Source organism: Mus musculus, chromosome 14 (assembly GCF_000001635.26).
Source record: "Mus musculus strain C57BL/6J chromosome 14, GRCm38.p6 C57BL/6J".
Taxonomy (NCBI): domain Eukaryota; kingdom Metazoa; phylum Chordata; class Mammalia; order Rodentia; family Muridae; genus Mus; species Mus musculus.
Genome location: NC_000080.6, coordinates 45,351,186 through 45,372,206, shown reverse-complemented (window position 1 = coordinate 45,372,206; position 21,021 = coordinate 45,351,186). Strand labels below are relative to the sequence as shown.

Genomic DNA, 21,021 nt, shown 5'->3' with positions numbered 1-21,021 from the left:
AATAGCTCACCGCCAGACACAATGTACCTTCTGCCATTGGGCATTAACTATAGTGGTTTAATTCTGTATGTTAAAATAGCCCAAAGGATAGAGGGACCCAAAACTTAAATCTGTAAGTTTATTAAATGGTTCTAAGAATCAATAAAAACAAAATTATCTTTTCCTAGTTTTCCCTGAACAAGTTTATCTTCCCCACAAGGACTCGAAACTCCTTCCTTTTGCAAAGTCTTCAATCTTCCATCCCCCAAATCAGAGCACCAGAATCTTCTTGCTCTATCACTAGCCATCTCCTTTGCTAGTCTTATTTCCAAATCCTCTGCATGCCTGAGTGCTGGAGTGTTCTGCCTTTGAAATGTTTTTCCCTTCTTCCTCCTCTTCCCCCTCCCTCCTGACACAATCTCAAAGAACTGAGGCTGGCTTCCAATATGCTGTTTAGCTGAGGCTGGCCTTTCCTCTGATCCTCCTTCCTTTTGAGATTGCAGGTGTGTGACAGCATACTGGCAAATGTGACTTCATCAAATACTTCTTTACCCTGCCACTAGGAAATGAACCTAAAGCCTTACCCATGCTAGCAAGCTGGGTGAGAAAGCAGTCTGCTGCTAGCTATATTCCCCAGTCTTTTTGTTTGTTTTTTGTTTTTTTAAAAGATTAATTTATTTTTATTTTATTCTATGAGTACACTGTTGCTGTCTTCAGACACTCCAGAAGAGAGCATCGGATCCCATTACAGATGGTTGTGAACCACCATGTGGCTGCTGGAACTTGAACTCAGGACCTCTAAAAGAACAGTCAGTGCCCTTACCTGCTGAGCCATCTCTCTAGCCCTAAAAGCTGTTATTTGTTTGTTTGTTTTTACTAGTCTTGAATGCACAGTGATATGCCTGCCTTTGCTTCAGAGGCAGAGGGGCAGATCTCGCTGAATTCCAGGACAGCCAGAGCTATATAATAAACAAAATTATTTAAATAAAGATGAAAACTGGAATAATCATCAGATTAGTCAGATTATAATAATATCAAGTATTTAGAAAGTAAATTCTATACCTAAATTGTATAGACAAGCCATTTCAATCATTCTATACTCTGCCTTAAACAGAGTGGACATAGGAGTTCATTACCTGAAGTTGGTGGACAAATCCAGCATTAGGATTAATACAAAATCTCCTTTCTTGGACATAAGCAAATGCATCTCTGAAAACGAAGGAAGAAAAAGTCATATAAGAACCTATTTCATGAAATAATCTAAAATATTTTTTCCATTTAGAATTTACTTGAAGGTAGGTGGGAGATGGTACTGTGTGCCTTAAATCCCAGCACTCAGGAGGCAGAGACAGGTAGATATCTCAGTTCAAGGCCAGCCTGGTCTACAGGGTGAGTTTCAGGACAGCAGGGGCTATACAGAGAAACCCTGTCTCAAATAAATCAAAGATACAACTGCTTAGCTAATGCAAGGCCCTGGGTTCAATTCCCAACACAGTAGAAAAAAACCACCTAAATAATAATCTGCCAAAATAGTAAACAATAGTCATAACACAATAGAGAGGTGATGTGTCATGGTGGAGAGAGGTTAGGCCAACTAAATTCACAGTTCCCCTCACCACCTCTAACAGGGACCTTGCTCCTTTTCTTCTCACTGGTAAAGAAAGCAGGCACTGTGATGCTGCTTCTGTGGATTGCTGGGAAGATGAGAGACGTGCAAAGCACTTCTGCATGTGGCACACTTGTCACATGCACATTTGTGCACATTAAATGAGAAGTGAACTCCAACTCCCTTGTTTATAAAGCTTACATGTGATATCTAGTAGTAAACACAATGAGCTAAGAGATTATAAATGACAAGATCCTAAATAGGAGGAAAATATTTTTCAACTATTTGCATTCAAATATTTTAAAACTGTATCAATTTTTTTTTTAAACAAATTTACACATGTATACACTGTATTCTAATTTGCCCTATTCTCCTCATCCCTATGAACCCAGCCATACCCTTATCTGGGCTCTGGATTCTTGTCTCCTCAGTATACCAGTCTCCTGGCATTAATTACTTCTGGTGTTGTGAACCTGTTGTGTAGCACTTTCCAATAAGGTTGTAACATTCTTTCCTGCAGGGAAGCTAAAACAAACAACTCAAAAGTCTCAGGAAGTCCCTGAAACTGACCAGATTTAGAAGCCCTTCTCTCCATAGTAAACAAATGCAGTTACTCTCAGAGAAGCCAAGCTGCTTCAAAGAAGCAGATAACCAATAAGCTGCCTGAAAAGAGCTTTACACTCAAGGACTAAGTCACATGGAAAGAACATTCTCCAACCAGTTGAGTGTGTTCCAGAGTCCCAGCTTTTGTGACCTGTCACTCAGGCAGGGGTGGGCTTTGGTGATGCAACTGCCTTCATTTCTGTTCCTCTAAGTAATTCTTCACACATATTTCTGTAAGTAACTCTAATAAGATGCATTGGTTCAACAAATTGGGCTGTGGTGATACCCATACTTTGGTCTATTGTGGACTCCATAGTGGAGGTGAGTAGATTTGTACTAAATCTCCATCGGAAATGTCTTGTCATTCAATAGACGCATTTAGTGTGTGTGACCTTGGATTGAAATGGTTCATCAATGGGTGACTGACAGCTTTTCTACCCTGCCTAAATCTGTCAGAGGCAACTACTTAAAAAACAACTATGTATATAAGAGCTTTACTTGTATTGTGTGTGTGTGTGTTCTGCAGGGGAACAGAAAAGACTGTTGAATTCCCTGAAACTGTTAACAAAGTTATAAGCCTCCAGGTAGTGCTGGGTACTGAAGCCAGGTCCTCAATCATTTCTCCAGCCACATGAAGTTTTCTGTTTGGAAGTGATATAGAGTGGACAGGATTTCTAGCTCTCTTAAGACTAAGAAAGGGGGGCTGGTGAGATGGCTCAGTGGGTAAGAGCACCCGACTGCTCCTCCGAAGGTCCAGAGTTCAAATCCCAGCAACCACATGGTGGCTCACAACCATCTGTAACAAGATCTGACTCCCTCTTCTGGTGTGTCTGAAGACAGCTACAGTGTACTTACATATAATAATAAATAAATCTTAAAAAAAAAAAAAAAAAGACTAAGAAAGGTTTGCAAAGATCATATGCCCCAGTACTGGGCAATGCCAGGGCCAGGAAGCAGGAGTGGGTGGGGGAGGTGGGGGCTTTGGGGATAGCATTTAAAATGTAAATGAAGAAAATATCTAATAAAAAAAGAAATAAGTGGATCAAAAAAAAAAAAAAGACTAAGAAAGGTAATACTGTATACTAGTTTGATTTTTATTATGAAGGTCTTAGGTCTTCCTCTCTTTAAAAATGTATGTACTGATTGTAAGAAGTGATTTTTAGTGTGAAAGATCACCCTGATTTATATGTAAGAGAGTGATATACACAATTCCTACTTACTTATTTCTTTTCTTAGACAGGGTCTTGATCTGCACCTTGAATTTGCAGTACTCCTACTTTACTCTGCTGAGTATTTTGATTACAGGCATATTCTACTATACCCAGTAATGTCAACTTGAAGTAAAATAAACACCAACATTTGTATCTATAGAGTTTTTAAGCCGAAACTAATCAATTCCCTAATGGCAAGTAGTTTTCCAGTTTTGCCTAACCAACTATGACTATTTATAAAATATCTATCTATATTAAACTTTAAATTCCCAACTATTTTATTAAGTCTGTTTAAGTGAGCGTGAACTGTTGCTAGGTTTGAGTGTGTTAGCTTACCTGTATTTCATCCCAAACGTCTCCATGATGTATGCAATGACAAAGGCAGCACTGAAGACAGAGAAACAGTTAGAATATACAACTCATAACTAAACACAAGAAACAAAGGTTATCTATCTTCATACCTTCTAGAGATACCTGCATTCCCATGGACAAGAACTTTTCCTGAAAAATTTTGAAAAATAGTTAATCATCTAAAAAAATAAGATTTCGAATGTGAATGTAAAATATACTAAAGCCACATATCAGGCTAAGGTGAATCTTCCTTAGATAGTTTATTTCCTGTACTTGCCACTTAGTTATTAATTTTCAAGGCTTTATTTTAATTACGTAGAGAATACAACAGATTTTAGGGGAAAATGAAAGTAGTTCAGTGGAAAAATTTTAAAAAGCATAAGATGATATTAAGTAGCTGGGAAAATATACATTTGAATATCATCTATCATATAAATATAGAATTTCTCTATCCTACATTTAGAAAAGATATCAACTAAAAGGTTATTGTAACAAAAACTCCTAAAAATAAAACAAATGCTATTGCCCGGAGAGATGGCTTAGTGGTTCAGAACGCTTGTGGCTCTTGCAGAGGACCAGGTTTGATTCTCAGACCCACAGGGCAGCTCACAACTATCTGTATTCTAGTTATACAGGATCAGACGAACATTTCTGGCCTCTACAGGCCCCAGGCACACATGTAGTGCACATCCATACATGTAGATATAAATGTTTAATAACAGAAAAAAAATTACTTACCTCCATTTTGTAAGCTTCCATCAATAAACTCTTTAGTCTGAGGTAAGAGAGAACATGTTACAAAAAGCATGTAGAGTAAGATGAATATATTATACAATAAAACAAAAGGAGGCTGAAAGTTACAGAGAAACACCTAATCTTTAAAAAACACAATTCTTGGGCTGGCAAGATGGCTCAGCAGGTAAAGGCACCTAATCAACAAGTCTGATGACCCAAGTTCTATCCTGGAACACATGGTAGAAAGAACAGACTCCAAAAGCTGTCCTCTCATCTTCATAGTGACACCATGGCACACAAAGTGTGTGTACATGCATGAGCACAAACACAAAACATGTAATACAATTAAAAAAAAAAAAAAAACCTTGATGAAGAGACTGGTGAGATGGCTCAGTGGTGAAAAGCACTTGTCCACTGCCTGTGCAGAAGGCCAGGGGAGGTTCCTAGAACTCCTATGATGGCTCCTAACCATCCCTACCTACAGTTCTAGAGGACCCAACACTATTGATTTCTATGGGCTCTTGTACCCATGTGACACACATGCACACATTCAGGCAACGCACATAAGTATTAACAACAATAACAAACCTTCAGTGATACAACTTTTAAAGGTTTTTTTTTAAAGACCTTCTTTCTCTCTCTCTCTCTCTCTCTCTCTCTCTCTCTCTCTCTCTCTCTCTCTCTCTCTCTCTCTCTCCCCCTCCCTCCCTCCCTCCCTCCCTCCCTCCCTCCCTCCCTCCCTTCCTTTCCTTCCTTCCTTTCCTTCCTTCCTTCCTTTCTTGTTTTATTTTTCGAGACAGGGTTTCTCTGTGTAGCCCTTGGCTGTCCTGGAACTCACTCTGCAGACCAGGATGGCCTCGAACTCAGAAATCCACCTGCCTCTGCCTCCCAAATACTGGGATTAAAGGCATGCACTACCACTGCCAGGCAATATTTCACTTTCATTATAAAGTAAAGCCTACATTTTTTTTTCAGTGATAAAGCAGCATAAATAGTTCTACAATCTAAATTATTAGGTCCAAATCATAAATTTTTAAGTGATATAAAAATACCGATACTTACCATAGGGAAAAAACGTATTATGTTTTCAACTGGATTATCAGCAATATCCAAAACTAAATATCTGAAAACAAAGTTTATGGTGATTATACTCTTAGATAAATCTCCAGACAAAAACTTAAAGTTTTAAAATAAAAATAACATTTCATCTCTTTGTTTATAATAAGCTATCATTCTTAACTACATTTCCATTGCATTTATCTTTCATGTAAGCAACTCATCTATCATGTGATATCTGTGTATTAAAATTTTGACTTTGTTTTTTTCATGATAGTTTTCTGTGTAGCTCTAACTGCTTTGGAACTTGATTTGTAGACCAGGCTAACCTCAAACTCTAGAGTCTACCTGCCTCTGCCTCTGCCTCCAAAGTACTAGGATTAAAAGCATGCACCACCACCACCACCCAGCTAACAGTTTGAGTTTTTAAGCTACTCTTTATTCTATGAGCTCCATTTCCCTGTATATTTTTACTATGAAAAATTTGTATCTATTTTAACATAATTATTTGTTATTTTGAGAATTTCAATAGATGCGTACAGTATATTTTGATTATATCTTCCATTGTTTCCCCATATTCCTCCAGGACAGAGACTCTACTTCCACCTCTCATACTTCACACCCCTTTAAAAAAATTCATTTTTTCTTTTTCTTTTCTTTTTCTATGTAGCTCTAGCTGTCTAGAACTTTGCCTCCCCAGCGTTGGGATTGTGTGCTACTACTAAGGTGTCATAGTTATTTTTTTAAAAAGGTTTTATGCCGGGCAGTGGTAGCGCATGCCTTTAATCCCAGCACTTGGGAGGCAGAAGCAGGCGGATTTCTGAGTTCAAGGCCAGCCTGTCTACAAAGTGAGTTCCAGGACAGCCAGGGCTACACAGAGAAACCCTGTCTCAAAAAACCAAAAAAAAAAAAAAAAAAAAAAAAAAAAACCTCTAAAAGGGACGGAAAAGCGAGTCACGTGCCTGACACCACACAGCCCCCAACTCCATAATTCTGTGACTACCAGTCACACAGACAATGTCCCAAGCTTCTGGCATTCTGAATAGACTCCACCTATTCAGTTACCTGACTATAGCTAGGTATGCTCCTTCCCACAGTTACCTGATAGTCCAGCCCACTATAAAAGGAGCTGCTTGGCCCATCCTCCCTCGCTTTAAGCTCTCACCTTTCTTACTCTCTAGCCCTTCTTCTCCCCCCCCAACCCCCCATGGCTGGTCTCTCTATCTTCTCTCTCCCAGCCTTTCTACAATAAAGCTCTAAAACCATAGACTGTCTCTGCTCATCAAGGCCTGTGGTGCTTGAACAATGGGATAGGCTTGCCCCTAACTAGCCTCGTCTAACCTCCCGCCAGAAGGCCTTCCTATGCTTCAACCACAGACTCGACCAAGGACTACCAAGGACTCTAGCCTGTGTGGGAACCATCAAGCATCCTCTTCTCCCTTCGGCCTCGGAGCTGGGAGCTGACCAAGCCGCCCGGGGCCCCCATTTGTTCTCAGCTCCTCCATGGTATCCAGCGTGGGATGCCGGAGGCTGGGAACCTGGTGTCTAGGACTGTCCCTCGTCCACTACCCGCTGAGCTGGGATCAGTGGCTTCACACTGCCAGCCAGCCACCTGGGGCCATGGAGAAAGCATGCGGCAGTCCTCCCGTGTCCGCCTGCCCAGAGCACCGGAACTCTGGCAGTGCCTGCTCTAAACTCTGCCTCCTCAGACAGCAGTGTTTGCTCTGAGCTCTGTTTCCTCTGCCAGCTGGCATGAGGTTCTGAGGTCTCTGCAGGCCAGAGGACAAGATTCGTGCTCTCACACTGGCCAACAGGCTATAGCCACATTGGCTAAAAAGCCTTTCAAACAACCCTCTATGCTAATCTTTTTTTCAATTTTCATCTCCTTCTGCTTTCCAAGAAAAAACAAAGGGGGAAAACCTGTCAGCACATGGCAACCTCATGGCATGCCCCTTCCCCCATCCAGCTAAGCCCGCCAAAGCTGCACCGGAGGCTTTGCTCCCCTCCCCCTGCAGGAACACCTAAATCTTGCTTTTCAACCCAAAATTTTCTTGCTTCTTTATTTAAATGCTTATTTTCGCTCTAGTATTCATGATATATGTCCAAAAAAATCTTTCAACGTGTTTAAGATTTCCTTTAAGGTTCAAAAGACATCTAATCTACTTCCACAGGTCAAATCAACTGGGCTGATTACCAACATCCAACCCTTAATTAACAGTTTCCTTTGACAATCTGTTACTGTGTACCCCAGATACACAATTAACATATTTTCTTCCTCAGCCATCCAAAGCAGACTTGAAGGATGCCTGCCTTCCAGGACTAAATCCCTCAAACACCCTCAGTTTTCTAGGATCCTAACAAGGGACCATGATGTGCTCCCAAACAAACAATTGCAGGCATAGTGTTTGCTATCCACCCTACGCAGACATCCCCTGCTGGGGTTCTGCTCCTCTGTTACAATTACTCTACAGGTCTATGTCCACATGGTACCTGCTGCCACAGCTCCAGCTGAGACAGCGCCATCTTCTGAGACCTACAGACAACAAAGCTGCCTTTCTCCCAAAACCTTATCTGACTGAAGACTCCCGAATCATGTGCTGAAGCCCTCAGAAGACAGTTTTAAGATCCTCCAGCCGAAGCCAAACGCCTGCAGAACTTGGGGGAAGTTACATGATAGCAAAACAAACAAACAAAATCAAGTCTATCTAGATTAATTAATTGCTGTTCAAAACTGATGTTATTACACTCAAATTGTCCTACCCATGAAACAATTGACTGATAATCTCTTGCCTTCCCAATCCTTACCTGTCATCCTCCTTACTGCTCTGGCTTAGTTGTGCTACTCCTCTAGGTTTTCTTCTAATACTTCCACCCTACCCTAAATTTTTACCATGAATGACACAGTCACTCAGTGACCCCTCCCTTTAAAAAAAAAAGAAAAAAGAAAAAAGGAAAGGAGATGTGGGGCTGTGATAGGCTGCCTATTTTGGTTGAATGAGGCTTGCTCCGGATGCCTTTAATCCCAGCACTCAGCTGGAGCTGTGGCAGAGGCAGGTGAATTTCTGAGTTCGAGGCCAGCCTGGTCGACAAAGTGGCCCATCCTCCCTCTCTTTAAGCTCTCACCTTTCTTACTCTCTAGCCCCCCCCCCCCCCAACGTGGCCATGGCCGGTCTCTCTCTCTTTCTACCTTCTCTTTCTCCCTACCTTTCTACAATAAAGCTCTAAAACCAGACTGTCTCTGCTCATCAAGGCCTGTGGTGCTTGAACAATGGGATAGGCTTGCCCCTAATGAGCCGTGTCTAAACTCCCCTCGCCGCCCCCCCCCCCCCCCCGCCCCCACGGCCTTCCTGCGCTCTAGCTATGGACTGGACCAAGGACTCTAGCCATCATGTGCCCTCTCCTCCCTTTGGCCCTGGAGCTGATCAAGCCGCCCGGGGCCCCCATTTGTTCTCAGCTCCTCCATGGTATCCAGCGCGGGTTGCCAGAGGCTGGGAACCTGGTGCCTAGGACTGCCCCTTGTCTACCACCTGCCGAGCTGGGGTCAGTGGCTTCACACAGCCAGACACCCACCGGGGGCCTATGGAAAGTGTGCGGCAGTATTCCACGCCCACCAGCCCAGAGCACTGGAACTCTTGCAGGACTCGGGTTTTCTCCTACTCCCCTCCTCCCACCATATCTCTAGGGACTGTGTCATAAACTTACGTTGACATTTAAAGCCTTACAACACACATCTGATATTTCAGTATAAAATGTTTATCTAATTAAAACAAAAAACATAAGCAGTAAAGAGCGCTTTAGAGTGAATCTAGAAAGTTAAAACAAAAAGTCCATCTACTCCTCACTCCTGTTTCCCGTCTCCATCAATCCCTCCGTGAGTCGGTGGGAAGACTCTCCAAGTCCAGTGGTCCCTGTCTTGAACCTTCACATTGGAATGTGGGAGAGGGAGCTAACAAAACGCTGTCGTGGCTCAGTCTGTAGCTCTAGCAGGTGGGAGGTCAAGGCAGGGGGTTCCAGGCCTGAGTTCCAGGCCAGCCTGAGCTACTGAGATTCCAGTTTCAAAAAAGCAAAGCAAGGGGAGAAGAGATGACTTGGTGGTAAAGAATATATAAGGCTCCCTTTACAGGTGGCTCCCAACTGCCTGTAACTTCAACTCCACAGAGAGTGGATACCTCCGGCCCCCAAGGGCACCCGGACTCACATGCACATATCTACATAATTTTAAAAAATATCTTTTAAAAAATGTCTGGTGAAACATTGAGTCAACCATTCATTGTTTTGAATTGATACTTAGTAAAGCAAAAAGTAGCTAAAAGATTTTTTATTGTGGAGTTTCATGGTAGAAAGAAAATATGGTGCTATCACTATACTATACTTTATATAGAATATTTTAGTTTTTTGTTTTTGTTCTTTTATTTTTGCTAAAAACTTCTAACTTTAACATATCCAATATCATTTATTTAGGAAAAAACATTAGCTAAATTATAAAATTAGTATTATAAATCAGTACTTCCCAGGCTCCTACAAAACTTAATATAATGGCCTCTTGGAAAGAGAAGGCAGGCGGTTCCAGCAACCCCCAAGCTGCAGACCCAGCGACTACTAGGGCAGAAGCCTTTACAGAGACCACACCCAGCTCTACAGCCAACCCCTTCTACTAGTCCAAACGCAAGTCAAAGCCCACGTAGCACCTTTAATCTTGCCATTAACACCTCCAACTCTAAAACTGCAATAAGCAGACATTTCCTTCATGGCTAAAAAGTTAAGACACAAAATGTTCTTCACAATTAAAATTTTAAAAAAAATTAAAACTTTAACTGGGCATGATGATTCATACCTTTAAATGCAGCACTCTAAAGCAGAGGCAGGTGAATTTCTGAGTTCAAGGATAGCCTGGTCTACAGACAAGAGTTACAAGACAGTCAGAGAGACAAAGAAAGATCCAAACTTTGTCTTGAGGAAGACTCTTTTCCCCCTACCATCCTGGACCATGACGTTCCCTTCTCAGAAGCAACTATTCAAGCTTCAATGTGCAGATAAGAATACATGAACTTGGGGCTGGAGCTGGGTGTGACACACGGCAGTGCCTGAGAAGCAGAGGCACGTAGATCTTTAAATTCAAGGTAAGCCTGGTCCACAGAGTGAGTTCCTGTACAGCCAGGACTACGCAGAGAAACCCTGTCTCAAAACACTGATAGAAAGATAGACACAGACAGACAAAATTAAACTTTGGGTCTGAACAGATAGCTCAGTGGTTAAAAAGCACTTGGCTGCTTTTGCAGGGAACCTGGGTTTGGTTTTTAGTACCAACAAGGCAATTCACAACTAGTTCCAGGGGATCTCATGTCCTCTTCTGATTTCCAAAGGCACTTACATGGTACACAGATATATATGCAGACAAAACACTTATAAACACAAAGCATATATATTTTAAATAGTGGGACTATACATCTATGTGTACCCTGCTTTGTTCTTGTAATCACTAACATCAACGTACACATTTACTTAGCTCCTGTGTAGTTACATATATTCTAATACGTGTTCACACATTTTAGTGCTTTATGTATATGTTATACATACACAACCAGTAAAGCAAAACACTAAGATTAAAAATACTTGATTTATGTATCCTAACTTAAAAAAGATATATTCTTTTTAAAGCTCATTTTTTTTCTGCATTTTATTAGGTATTTTCTTTACTTACATTCCAAACTTCTATCCCCTTTAAAAATCCCCTATCCTCTCCCCCCTCTCCACCCCACCCACTTCCACTTCCTGGCCCAGGCAATCCCCTATACTGGGGGCATAGAACCTTCACAGGACCAAGGGCCTCTCCTCCCATTGATGACAGCCTAGGCCATCCTCTGCTACTTATGCAGATAGAGCCACGAGCCCCTCTGTGTGTTTTCTTTGATTGGTGGTTTAGTCCCAGGGAGCTCTGGGGTTACAGGTTAGTTCATAGTGTTGTTCCTCTTAGGGGGCTGCAAACCCCTTCAGCTCCTTGGGTACTTTCTCTAGCTCCTTCATTGGGGACCCTGTGCTCTATCTAATGGATGACTGTGAGCATCCACTTCTGTATTAGTCAGGCACTGGCATAGCCTCTCAAGAGACAGCTTTATCAGGCTCCTGTCAGAGAGCTCTTGTTGGCATCTGCAATAGTGTCTGGGTTTGGTGGTTGTTTATGGGATGGATTCCCAGGTGGGGCAGTTTCTGGAAGGTCATTCCTTAAGTCTCTGCTCCACACTTTGTCTCTGGAACTCCTTCCATGGGTATTTTCCCCCTTCTAAGAAGGATCGAAGTGTCCACACTTTGGTCTTCCTTCTTCTTGAGTTTCATATGTTTTGCAAATTGTATCTTGGGTAGTCTGAGCTTCTGGGCTAATATCCATTTATCAGTGAGTGCATATCATGTGTGTTCTTTTGTGACTGGGTTACCTCACTTAGGATGATATCCTCCAGATCCATCCATTTGTCTATGAATTTCATGAATTCATTGTTTTTAATAGTTGAGTATACTCTATTATGTAAATGTACCACATTTTCTGTATCCATTCCTCTGTTGAGGGACAATCATTCCTGATCTCTGTATGTTATGGGGGTGGGGGTGGGGTTTGAGGGAAGCGTTGGCTGACTCAAAAAATACTCAGAACAACTTTATAAACAGGAATATGCATTTGAGTGGACACAATGAAGAAAAAAATAGTAGGTGCCTTTGAGGAAGGGGCTGAGTATCTGGGAGATAAGGAGTACAGGAACACATTCTAGAATTATAAACAAGATTTAAACATTTGCTGGGCAGTGGTGGCACATGCTTTTGATCTTAGCACTTGGGAGGCAGAGGCAGGAGGATTTCTGAGTTCAAGGCCAGCCTGGTAGACAGAGTGAGTTCCAGGACAGCCAGGGCTACACAGAGAAACCCTGTCTCAATTAAAAAAGAAAGAAGGAAGGAAGGAAGGAAGGAAGGAAGGAAGGAAGGAAGGAAGGGAGGAAAGAAAGAAAGAAAGAAAGAAAGAAAGAAAGAAAGAAAGAAAGAAAGAGAAAGAGAGAGAAAGGAGAGAGAAAAAGATTTTAAAATTTTAAATAAATTCTATTAAAATATATACCATATAGCTGATATTTATGAAGTAGCTGAAAGTTATATTATGTAACAAACTTGAAACCAAGTCACTACAGGACAGGGAAAATTCTTACCAATCATGCTTGAGGTTCTGGGTTTAATCTTAAAACACTTTGAAGATCAGTAATAATAAAACAGCAGTACATGTTTTGTCCTTAACATTTTTTTTTCCATAAAGCACAGTAACAATTCTTACCTAAATAATTGTTGAAAGTTTGGTTTAATAAAGTTTGCTTCAATATTTTGCCGTATGCAAATTATATGAGTTATGCCATGTTTCTGAAGTATAGGTAGCTATAAAAAGTAGGGAGAGATAATAGTTTAAAATACAAAACATCACATTACAATATGTATGAAAATAGACAAGACCTATATCTAATTCTTAAGTACAGAAGATTAAAGTTAATTTTATGGTAATTGACCTGACATGATACAAAAGACAATTCAATGACTCAAGCTTAACACACAAAATGTTCTCTGAACTTTAACATGGACATTATTTATGTTTATTTCTTGAGTTTGATGAGAACTTAAAAGATAACATTTCAAGAAACCAGTTCTATTAACAATTGTGGCAAAAACCAGGGAGTTTAGAATCATGAGCTCCTAAGCTAGAAATCCCAGGTCTGCCAATGACTGAGCTCTGTGGCTCAGCTTTGTCCTGGGAGAATGGGAAACACTATCCTTACCTAAGCAGTTACAATAACTGTAAGGGAAGAAAAATGTGTAAAGACTTAGTTTAAACAAAGTCATGAGATGGAAATCCCATATGGGAACATGACCTTTATATGAAAAAAAAAAAAAAAAAAAAAAAAAAGAGCCTGCTTACTCTATCATAAGGCAGGGATATACCATTTGAGAGACAAAGTCAGGCTCCCAGGAACTCTCTGTGTGAGACAAGTCACCCAACACCTTGGTGTTTTCTCAGAAGTGTCCAAACTGACTAGACAATATGGTTTTCTTAATGTTAGTAGGAGTTATCTATATTTTCTAAGTATGTCCTGGTATATAAGCAGGAGTGATTGCTGAATGACTCAGAAGTGTTTGACAGGATTAATAATGAGCCAACGTTCTATGTTCACATGTATGCAAACTCCAAAATTAACATTTATTCTTTAATTCACACTTAGTAATTAAGATGAGGTTTCTGCATCTACTTTATTTTACTAATATGAAAAACTACAAGAGGGCATGAAGAAATCTGCTGTAAGTGGGCATGGCGGCACAAGCCTTTAATCTCAGTACCTGGGAGGCAGAAGTGGTGGTGGATCTGAGTTTGAGGTTATCTTGATCTACATAGCAAGTTCCAAGTTAGCTTGAGTTACATAGTGAAACCCTGTCTCAAACAGTAACAACAAAGAAAGAAAGCAAACTAAACCAAACCAAACCAAAAACTCCTTTAAAAGCTTTCAAGGCACATTTAACTAAGTAAAGCAAAGCTTATCAGAATGAAATGTGAATGCAATAACAGAATGTATTTGTACCTTTCAATAGAAACATTGATAAAAAGTGAACTATGACTTTACCTTCCGAACACAAATAGACAAAAGTTATAAAGAGAAATAGATCACTGGCTTACAAGCAACCTGAACTCATCTCTTTTACTTAAATGGTATTTGGACATAGTATGATATGCCTTTAGTAAATGAGTCTTTAGAAAGATAGTCATCCCTTTTGGTTTCTTTATCCCCAGTATTAATTTTTATGGTCAAAAGATACTTTTTTGGGGGTGGTATAAGTAGAAATGTGAGATATATTATGGTAACTCAGATTGGAAATATAAATATGCACACAAAGAAGACATAAGTTGGAAAAGGGATTAACAGGAGTCGGTGGAGAACAAGAGAGGAAGCAGATAGGTGTTTGAATATCAAAATGGTTTATACACATGAGAAAACAATGTCATAGTAAAACCCATTACTAGGTATAATTTTTATATATATGCTATTATGGGCACAAATGATTGTAAGGACCTGCATCTGGTCATCAGTACAATCTGGGGCAACAGCTTTGCTGATACCATCTTCTAGGAAGTCAAAGTTCTACTTGTTTATTCACTTTTACATCATCTACCCTTTCCAGCTTCTTTGTTGGTCACCTCAACTATCAAGAACCTTTCAATTTCAGGATGGCTCTGAAAATTATTGTCATGAAACTATCATACAAAAGTATATTAAATTCTGAATCAGCAAGCCCATGGGGAAGATATTTGCAATACAATGTTTCACACTATATATCACTCAAAAAGAATTAATATCATCCCCATAATTCATAAAGCTGCTGAGAATTCCTTAGAAAGTGGCAAGACCACCACGAAATACTAAAATAAACACCCCCATCTTAACTGTGCAACTGAACAAGTCTATTTCCAATGTAAAAGAAAAACCACTATAAAACATGCAGTCTTAACTTTGATAACTTTAGTTAACACCCTGTTCTATTTCCTCCTCTGATACTTTGCGTGGATCTGATACTAGTCAGAAGATGCCTAGCAGGCACAGACATAACATTTTAAGAGAGTAAATAAATTATTAAAAGTTACAGGATTTGTAAATCTATCAAACACAAGATTTCATGAGAAAAATAAACTATAAAAACTCACTTGTAATTTGTGGTGAAACACTTCAAAACTATTAATGGTCCAGTAAATTTAAAAGTAGGTACAAGTATTATGAACACAGTTGTATATAAATGTTCCCAGGTATAGAACTCTTACTATTAAAAACTTACCCGATAAACAGTTGGCTTACTAAAGCCTCTTGGAGAACCTAACCTAAAGTTCATACCTTGCTTTTCATAGCAGAAGAGTATGGGCCTAAGAACAATCCAGGCAAAACTTCCTAGGGGGGAAAATACATATGTAAAGTTTAAGCCTATAGCAGATATAATATATCATATAGCTCAATTTGTCTCTGTGTGCAAGGGCTAACAGCCTTTGCAATATTCTGGCTAAAACTTTGATCAGGGAGCATTTCCCAGCCACATTTAGCAAACTGGAGTGAGAAACATAGGTGTGCCTTTATAAATTCAAGTGAGATGTTCCCAATTTAAGTTTTATTCTGAAAAGCCAGATATTTGAGAGTCTACATTTTTTATAAGTAGGACTGGATATAATATTGACATCCACATCAATAATCCCTTTTTAACTTCTATTAGCAGCTATAGCCTAAAAATAAAACAGGCATTAAAAAAAAAATCATCCTGTTAGAATTACATTTACACTAACTTTTATTTGGTCAAGACAAAAAGCAGTGCAAGAGCCAGGCATAGTGGAACACAGCTCTAATCCCGGCACCCAGGAGGCTGAGGAGGAGGAACTGAGTTTGCGTCAGTCTGGGTACATAGTAAGTTCCAGGCCAGCCTGTCCTTTCTTCAGAAACAAAAGCAGCACAAGATGAAACAGGATACAATTGTCATCACAGTAAATAAAAGCTAAGCTAACTGTACTCAATTCCTGTAGATAGATAGCACTGTGTTCTCTAACTTCTTTTCATTTTAAAATAGCATCCTCCTAACATATAGCCAAGGATGGCCCTAAACTCCAAGCAGTTCTCCTGCCTCAGTCTCTTGAGTGCAGAGATTATAGAGGAATGGTCCTAACAGCATCTTACAAGTATGAATTACATTTTACTTATGTTTGCATTCCCCATAACATCGAGTTAGTTCTCATATGTACTCACATACAGTTAAAGGTCTAAAAGCGAACTTTCTTCTTCTCTCTCTCCTTTTTAATGAAGCAGAGTTGGGGTTTGATAAAGCATGAGGCTTAAGAGAAAAACACTTAGAAGGGAAAGCAAGACACCTGAGAGCATGGGTGTGGGCTTCCCAAAGAAGAGTCAGTTTTCATTAAGAAAAGGAGCAGATCTTTGCAAGATATGGGATGAAGAGTGAGGGGCACTGCTTATCTTGAGGACTAGCAAAGTTGACTGCAAAGGATAAAAAATACAAAAGAGGCCAGGGCGGTGGTGGTGCATGCCTTTAATCCCAGCACTTGGGAGGCAGAGCCAGGCGGATTTCTGAGTTCGAGGCCAGCCTGGTCTACAGAGTGAGTTCCAGGACAGCCAGGGCTACACAGAGAAACCCTGTCTCAGAAAAAAAAAGCAAAAAAAAACAAAAGAGGATAATTCATTCCAAATAGTAAGTATTCAACTCACTGAGTACTAGATCAGTAAGTTATGGATGTCAACTTGGAAACAGACAAAAAAAAAAAAAGAATAACTACCTAAAACCCTCAATTATTTTATGGTAAATGTCTCTTGAATTTATCCAAACTAGCCAGGAAAGCAAACTGCTTTAAAAGGAACACAAAAAGAGTGACTCATTAAGCACATCTACATATTTCTTTCATCTTAAATCTAATCCAAGTAATATTAAGGATTCATTTTACATATTAAATTTTTTGACACAAATGGCACATATTTATCACATGATATTCTAATGTATATACACAGTGCATAATACTCATAACTGGGTAAATATGACAAACCTACAGATTATGAACCAGCAGGTCTCCTTTGTGAAGTGTAAGTTATTAAATAATAGAGGTCGTTTGAATAAACTAAAAGTTGCCTTACCTGCATCTCTCGTCTCATAGGGTAAGTCCACTCCTTGAAAAGGAAAACAAAAATAAACAGCATGAAAAATATCACAGGCTGGTCAGATGGCTCAAGTCTGACAATCTGAAATTGATCCTTGAAACCCAAGTGACAGAGACCGGAATCCTGAATACTAGCTACCCTTTGAGCCCAATGCTGCAAAGAAATAACTTGGTATGGTGGCATGTTTATGTATTTATTTAGATGATAAAATCAAGAGGATTGCCAAGTTCTATGGCAGCCTGGTCTACACAGTGAATTCCAGGCCAACCAGGGCTATTTTGTCAAACACAAGCACACACATACACACACACACACACACACCCCTCCCTCCCTCCCTACCTACCTACCTACCTACCTACCTACCTATAGTAGATATCCCTGGTGACAGAAACCAGATTACAATTTGCCTGGAGTTATGTTGGGTGGAATGCCTATAGACATTGGATACCTTTCTTTTAGTTTCTTTTAATAAATTTAATTTTCTTTTGCTTTGTGTCTGGGTGTTTTGTCTGCATTATGCCAATGTACCACTTGTGGGCCTGGTTTCTTCAGAGCCAAAAGAGGGTGTCAGATCCTCTGGAACTGGAGCTACAGATGCTGGTAGGCTGCCATGTTGGTGACAGAAGTCAACCAGGTACACTAGAAGAGCAACCACCACTGAAACATCTCTCCAGGCTCCATGGGATGCCCTTTTAAACTGATAAAATATTCTTCTATCTTAGCCTGGCATGGTGACACATTGACTTTAATCGCAGCATTTGGAAGCAGAGGCTGAGAGATCTCTGAGTTCAAGACTAGCCTAGTCTAAAATGTGAATTCCAGGATAGCCAGAGCTACACAGAGACATCTTGTCCTGAACAAACAAATGAAAACAAAGAGCACTTAGCCAAAATGACAGACCATATAACAAAAATAAAGACTAATCCATGACAGGAAAAATTAAAAAGGTAAAGTGTCTTAAGAGTTTTTATTGCTGTAATGAAACACCAGAGCATAAGCAACTCGGGAGCAGGAAAGAGTTTAATCTGGTTTACAAATCCGTAGTCATTGTCTATTGAGGGAAGCCACGGCAGGAATTCAAACCAGATGAGAACCTGGAAGCAAGAGCTGACACAGAGGCCATAGAGGAATGTTTCTTACTGGCTTACCCCTCATAGTTTTCTCCGCTTGTTTTCTCAGCTGACTATAGCTTGTGTTAGGCTGACATAAAATTGGCAGCATAATACCTGTTCTATAAGCTCAGTGCTACAAGCTCAGAAAAAAACATTTTGTAAAAAACAAAAAAGTACAAGAATAAATGGCAATCCTGTATGAAAGCATGTCTGGAAAGGTAGCTCAGGCATCAAGACCAGAGCTCCCATCCCAGTGCTCATGTTACAGGCCAGGAAAGCTCAAATGCATAATACCAGCTCTGACTTAGGCAGAGACAGGAGGACGGCTTGGGATTTCTGGCTTCCAGCTTTGCCAAGAAAACATGAGCCCCGGGTTCAGGCAGAGACCCTGCTCAGAATAGCCACAGTGATAAATGACTGAGTGCATACACAGGGACATCCGTTATGTACACAAATAAGATTTTATAATCTTTAAAAACTTCTTTCAAGCTGGGCATAGTAGCACACCTTTAATTTCAATATTCAGGAGACAGAGACAGGTGGATCCCTGTGAGTTCGAAGCCGGCTTAGATTAGATCCTGCCCCTGACCCCCTAATAGCTTTTTATAAAAACACGATTTTATTTTTTAATTAATTAATTAATTAATTAATTTTTGAGAAAAGGATTCTTTGTGTAGCCCTGGCTGTCCTGGAACTTGCTTTGTAGATCTGGCTTGCCTGCAACTCTGAGATCCATTTGCCCCTGCCTCCCAAGTGCTAGAATTAAAAGCATGTACCATCATGCCCGGCTATAAAGACCAATTTTATAAACAGATTTTTTTAAATTAGGTATTTTCCTCATTTACATTTCCAATGCTATCCCAAAAGTCCCCCATACCCTCCCCCCCACTCCCGCTTTTTGGCCCTGGCATTCCCCAAACAGATTCTTATTAAAGAAAAAATTTAAAAGTGTTCTGTTAAAACAAAAGTATTAACATTGTGTCTATTTTTATTTATACTTCTATTTTAAATTCTATTTAAAGAATCTTATCTGTCCCCAGAATTTTATTTAGAGATTTTTATTACTTTACATGTATTAGTGTTTTGCTTTTGTGCATGTATGTATATTATGTATGCCTCAACCATCACTACTACAAATAAGAAAGAGAATCCTTCAAATGACAGTAAGTCACTTGGGAGAACAGGGGACATTCCTGGGTACACAAGACCTTGTCTTACAAAGTTCCAGGACAGCCAGGGCTACAAAGAAACCCTTTCTCAAAAACCCACCATCACAACAAAACAAATACAAAAAAGTGATCTGAATCAAATGAAGACATTCAATAGAATTGAGCATTTGGTATAAAGTCTCCATCTCATCTGTAACTGAGACTGGTCTCAAATTTGCTATAGAACCAAGGCTACAGTGACCCCTCCTTTCTCCTTCCACCTCCCAAGTAGAGGGGTTACAAGTGTGCCAGCCAAGAGTAGTCCCAAATACCTTTAAAACACTGAGAGATTAAGGGGTGTACACCTTCAATCCCAGCATTTGGGGTACAGAAGCAGGTGGATCTCTTTGGGTTTCAGGCCAGCCTCGTCTAGTGAGTTCCAGGACAGCCAGGACTTATATCAAACACACAAGCAAAACTCTAGAATCCTTTTTTGATCCTATTAAGTGTCACAGGTAAGAATCCTTGTCACTAATTTTAGCCTCTGGCAAACTCTAACTTAACAGTTTCTGGTACCATAAAATATTTGCAACAGATGTTAGGTAAAGAAAAAAATCAAGGTGGGGTGAAAAGAACCCTTAAATCATAAATTGGGAGAATTTTGCTCTCGATAGTACAGGCAAGATTTGTTACTAAAAATTTTCAAATTCAAAGAAGCTTAGCTTTTCTACTCCCCCCCCCCCCCCGCCCCACGCTAGTCATCGTTTTTTGTGGGTTTTTTGGTAGTGGTGGTGGTTGGTTTTTGACTTGAGTACTATTAGAGGGGTGCAATTCCAGAGTTCACGCCTCCGATCTATTCCACACGTGGGGCTGGCTATGTGTCCCGCATGTGAATCTAACATCAAGCTCAGATTAAAAACAACTCCACAGCGTGTTGCTCTGGTAAGGAAGAGTCTGTGTTCACGAAAAGCCTCAACGCCGAGGCGAGTGGTCAAGAGTACTCTCCGGGTTGGCTCCTCCGATAGGGTCCCGCGGGAGGAGGACCTCACTGACGCCCCTTCACGCCCAAGGGGAAAGGGAAGAGTCTGGGACAGTTGGGCCAGAGGCGCTGCTTGGCCGGAGACCCGGGGGCTGCCCGCGGCAGGGCGGGCCGCCGGGCACTCACCTCGGCGTCGTCTTTGCACTGCGGGAGCGAGGGGAACTCCAGTTTCACGTCCTCCATGGTCCCAGGGCCCCGGTGGGTGGGCGCGGTGCGCCCGGCCGCCCTCCGGGCTGGCAGAGGCGACAAGGGAAGGAGGGCGGGCGGGCGGGCGAGCGGTGGGGGGGCTGACGCGCGGCAGGCTCACAGCAAGCACTCGCGGACCACAGGATCCAAGCGGCTGCGACAGGAAGGCGGAGGGCAGGGCGGTGCGCTGCCGGCCGCCATGCTGCGGCCGTGTCCCTCCCGCAGGTCTCCGCGCCCCTCAGAGAGCCGGGATCCGACCCAGGCACGAGCCCATAACCGTCTCC

The 21,021-nt window shown here is 40.9% G+C and overlaps 1 protein-coding gene across 1 annotated transcript in view; it reads right to left on the bottom strand.

The window, feature by feature from the left end:
- Positions 1-21,021, bottom strand: part of Styx (serine/threonine/tyrosine interaction protein) — a 25,699-nt gene extending 4,678 nt beyond the window's left edge. Inside the window, exons 1-9 of the mRNA NM_019637.3 lie at positions 20,678-21,021; positions 17,229-17,261; positions 15,441-15,494; positions 12,851-12,948; positions 5,548-5,608; positions 4,489-4,525; positions 3,861-3,900; positions 3,736-3,786; positions 1,116-1,188 (exon numbers count right to left, since the gene is read on the bottom strand). Of these exons, the coding sequence (NP_062611.2) occupies positions 1,116-1,188; positions 3,736-3,786; positions 3,861-3,900; positions 4,489-4,525; positions 5,548-5,608; positions 12,851-12,948; positions 15,441-15,494; positions 17,229-17,261; positions 20,678-20,734 (504 nt within the window). The 5' untranslated portion in view covers positions 20,735-21,021. The remainder of the gene's footprint in view (positions 1-1,115; positions 1,189-3,735; positions 3,787-3,860; positions 3,901-4,488; positions 4,526-5,547; positions 5,609-12,850; positions 12,949-15,440; positions 15,495-17,228; positions 17,262-20,677) is intronic.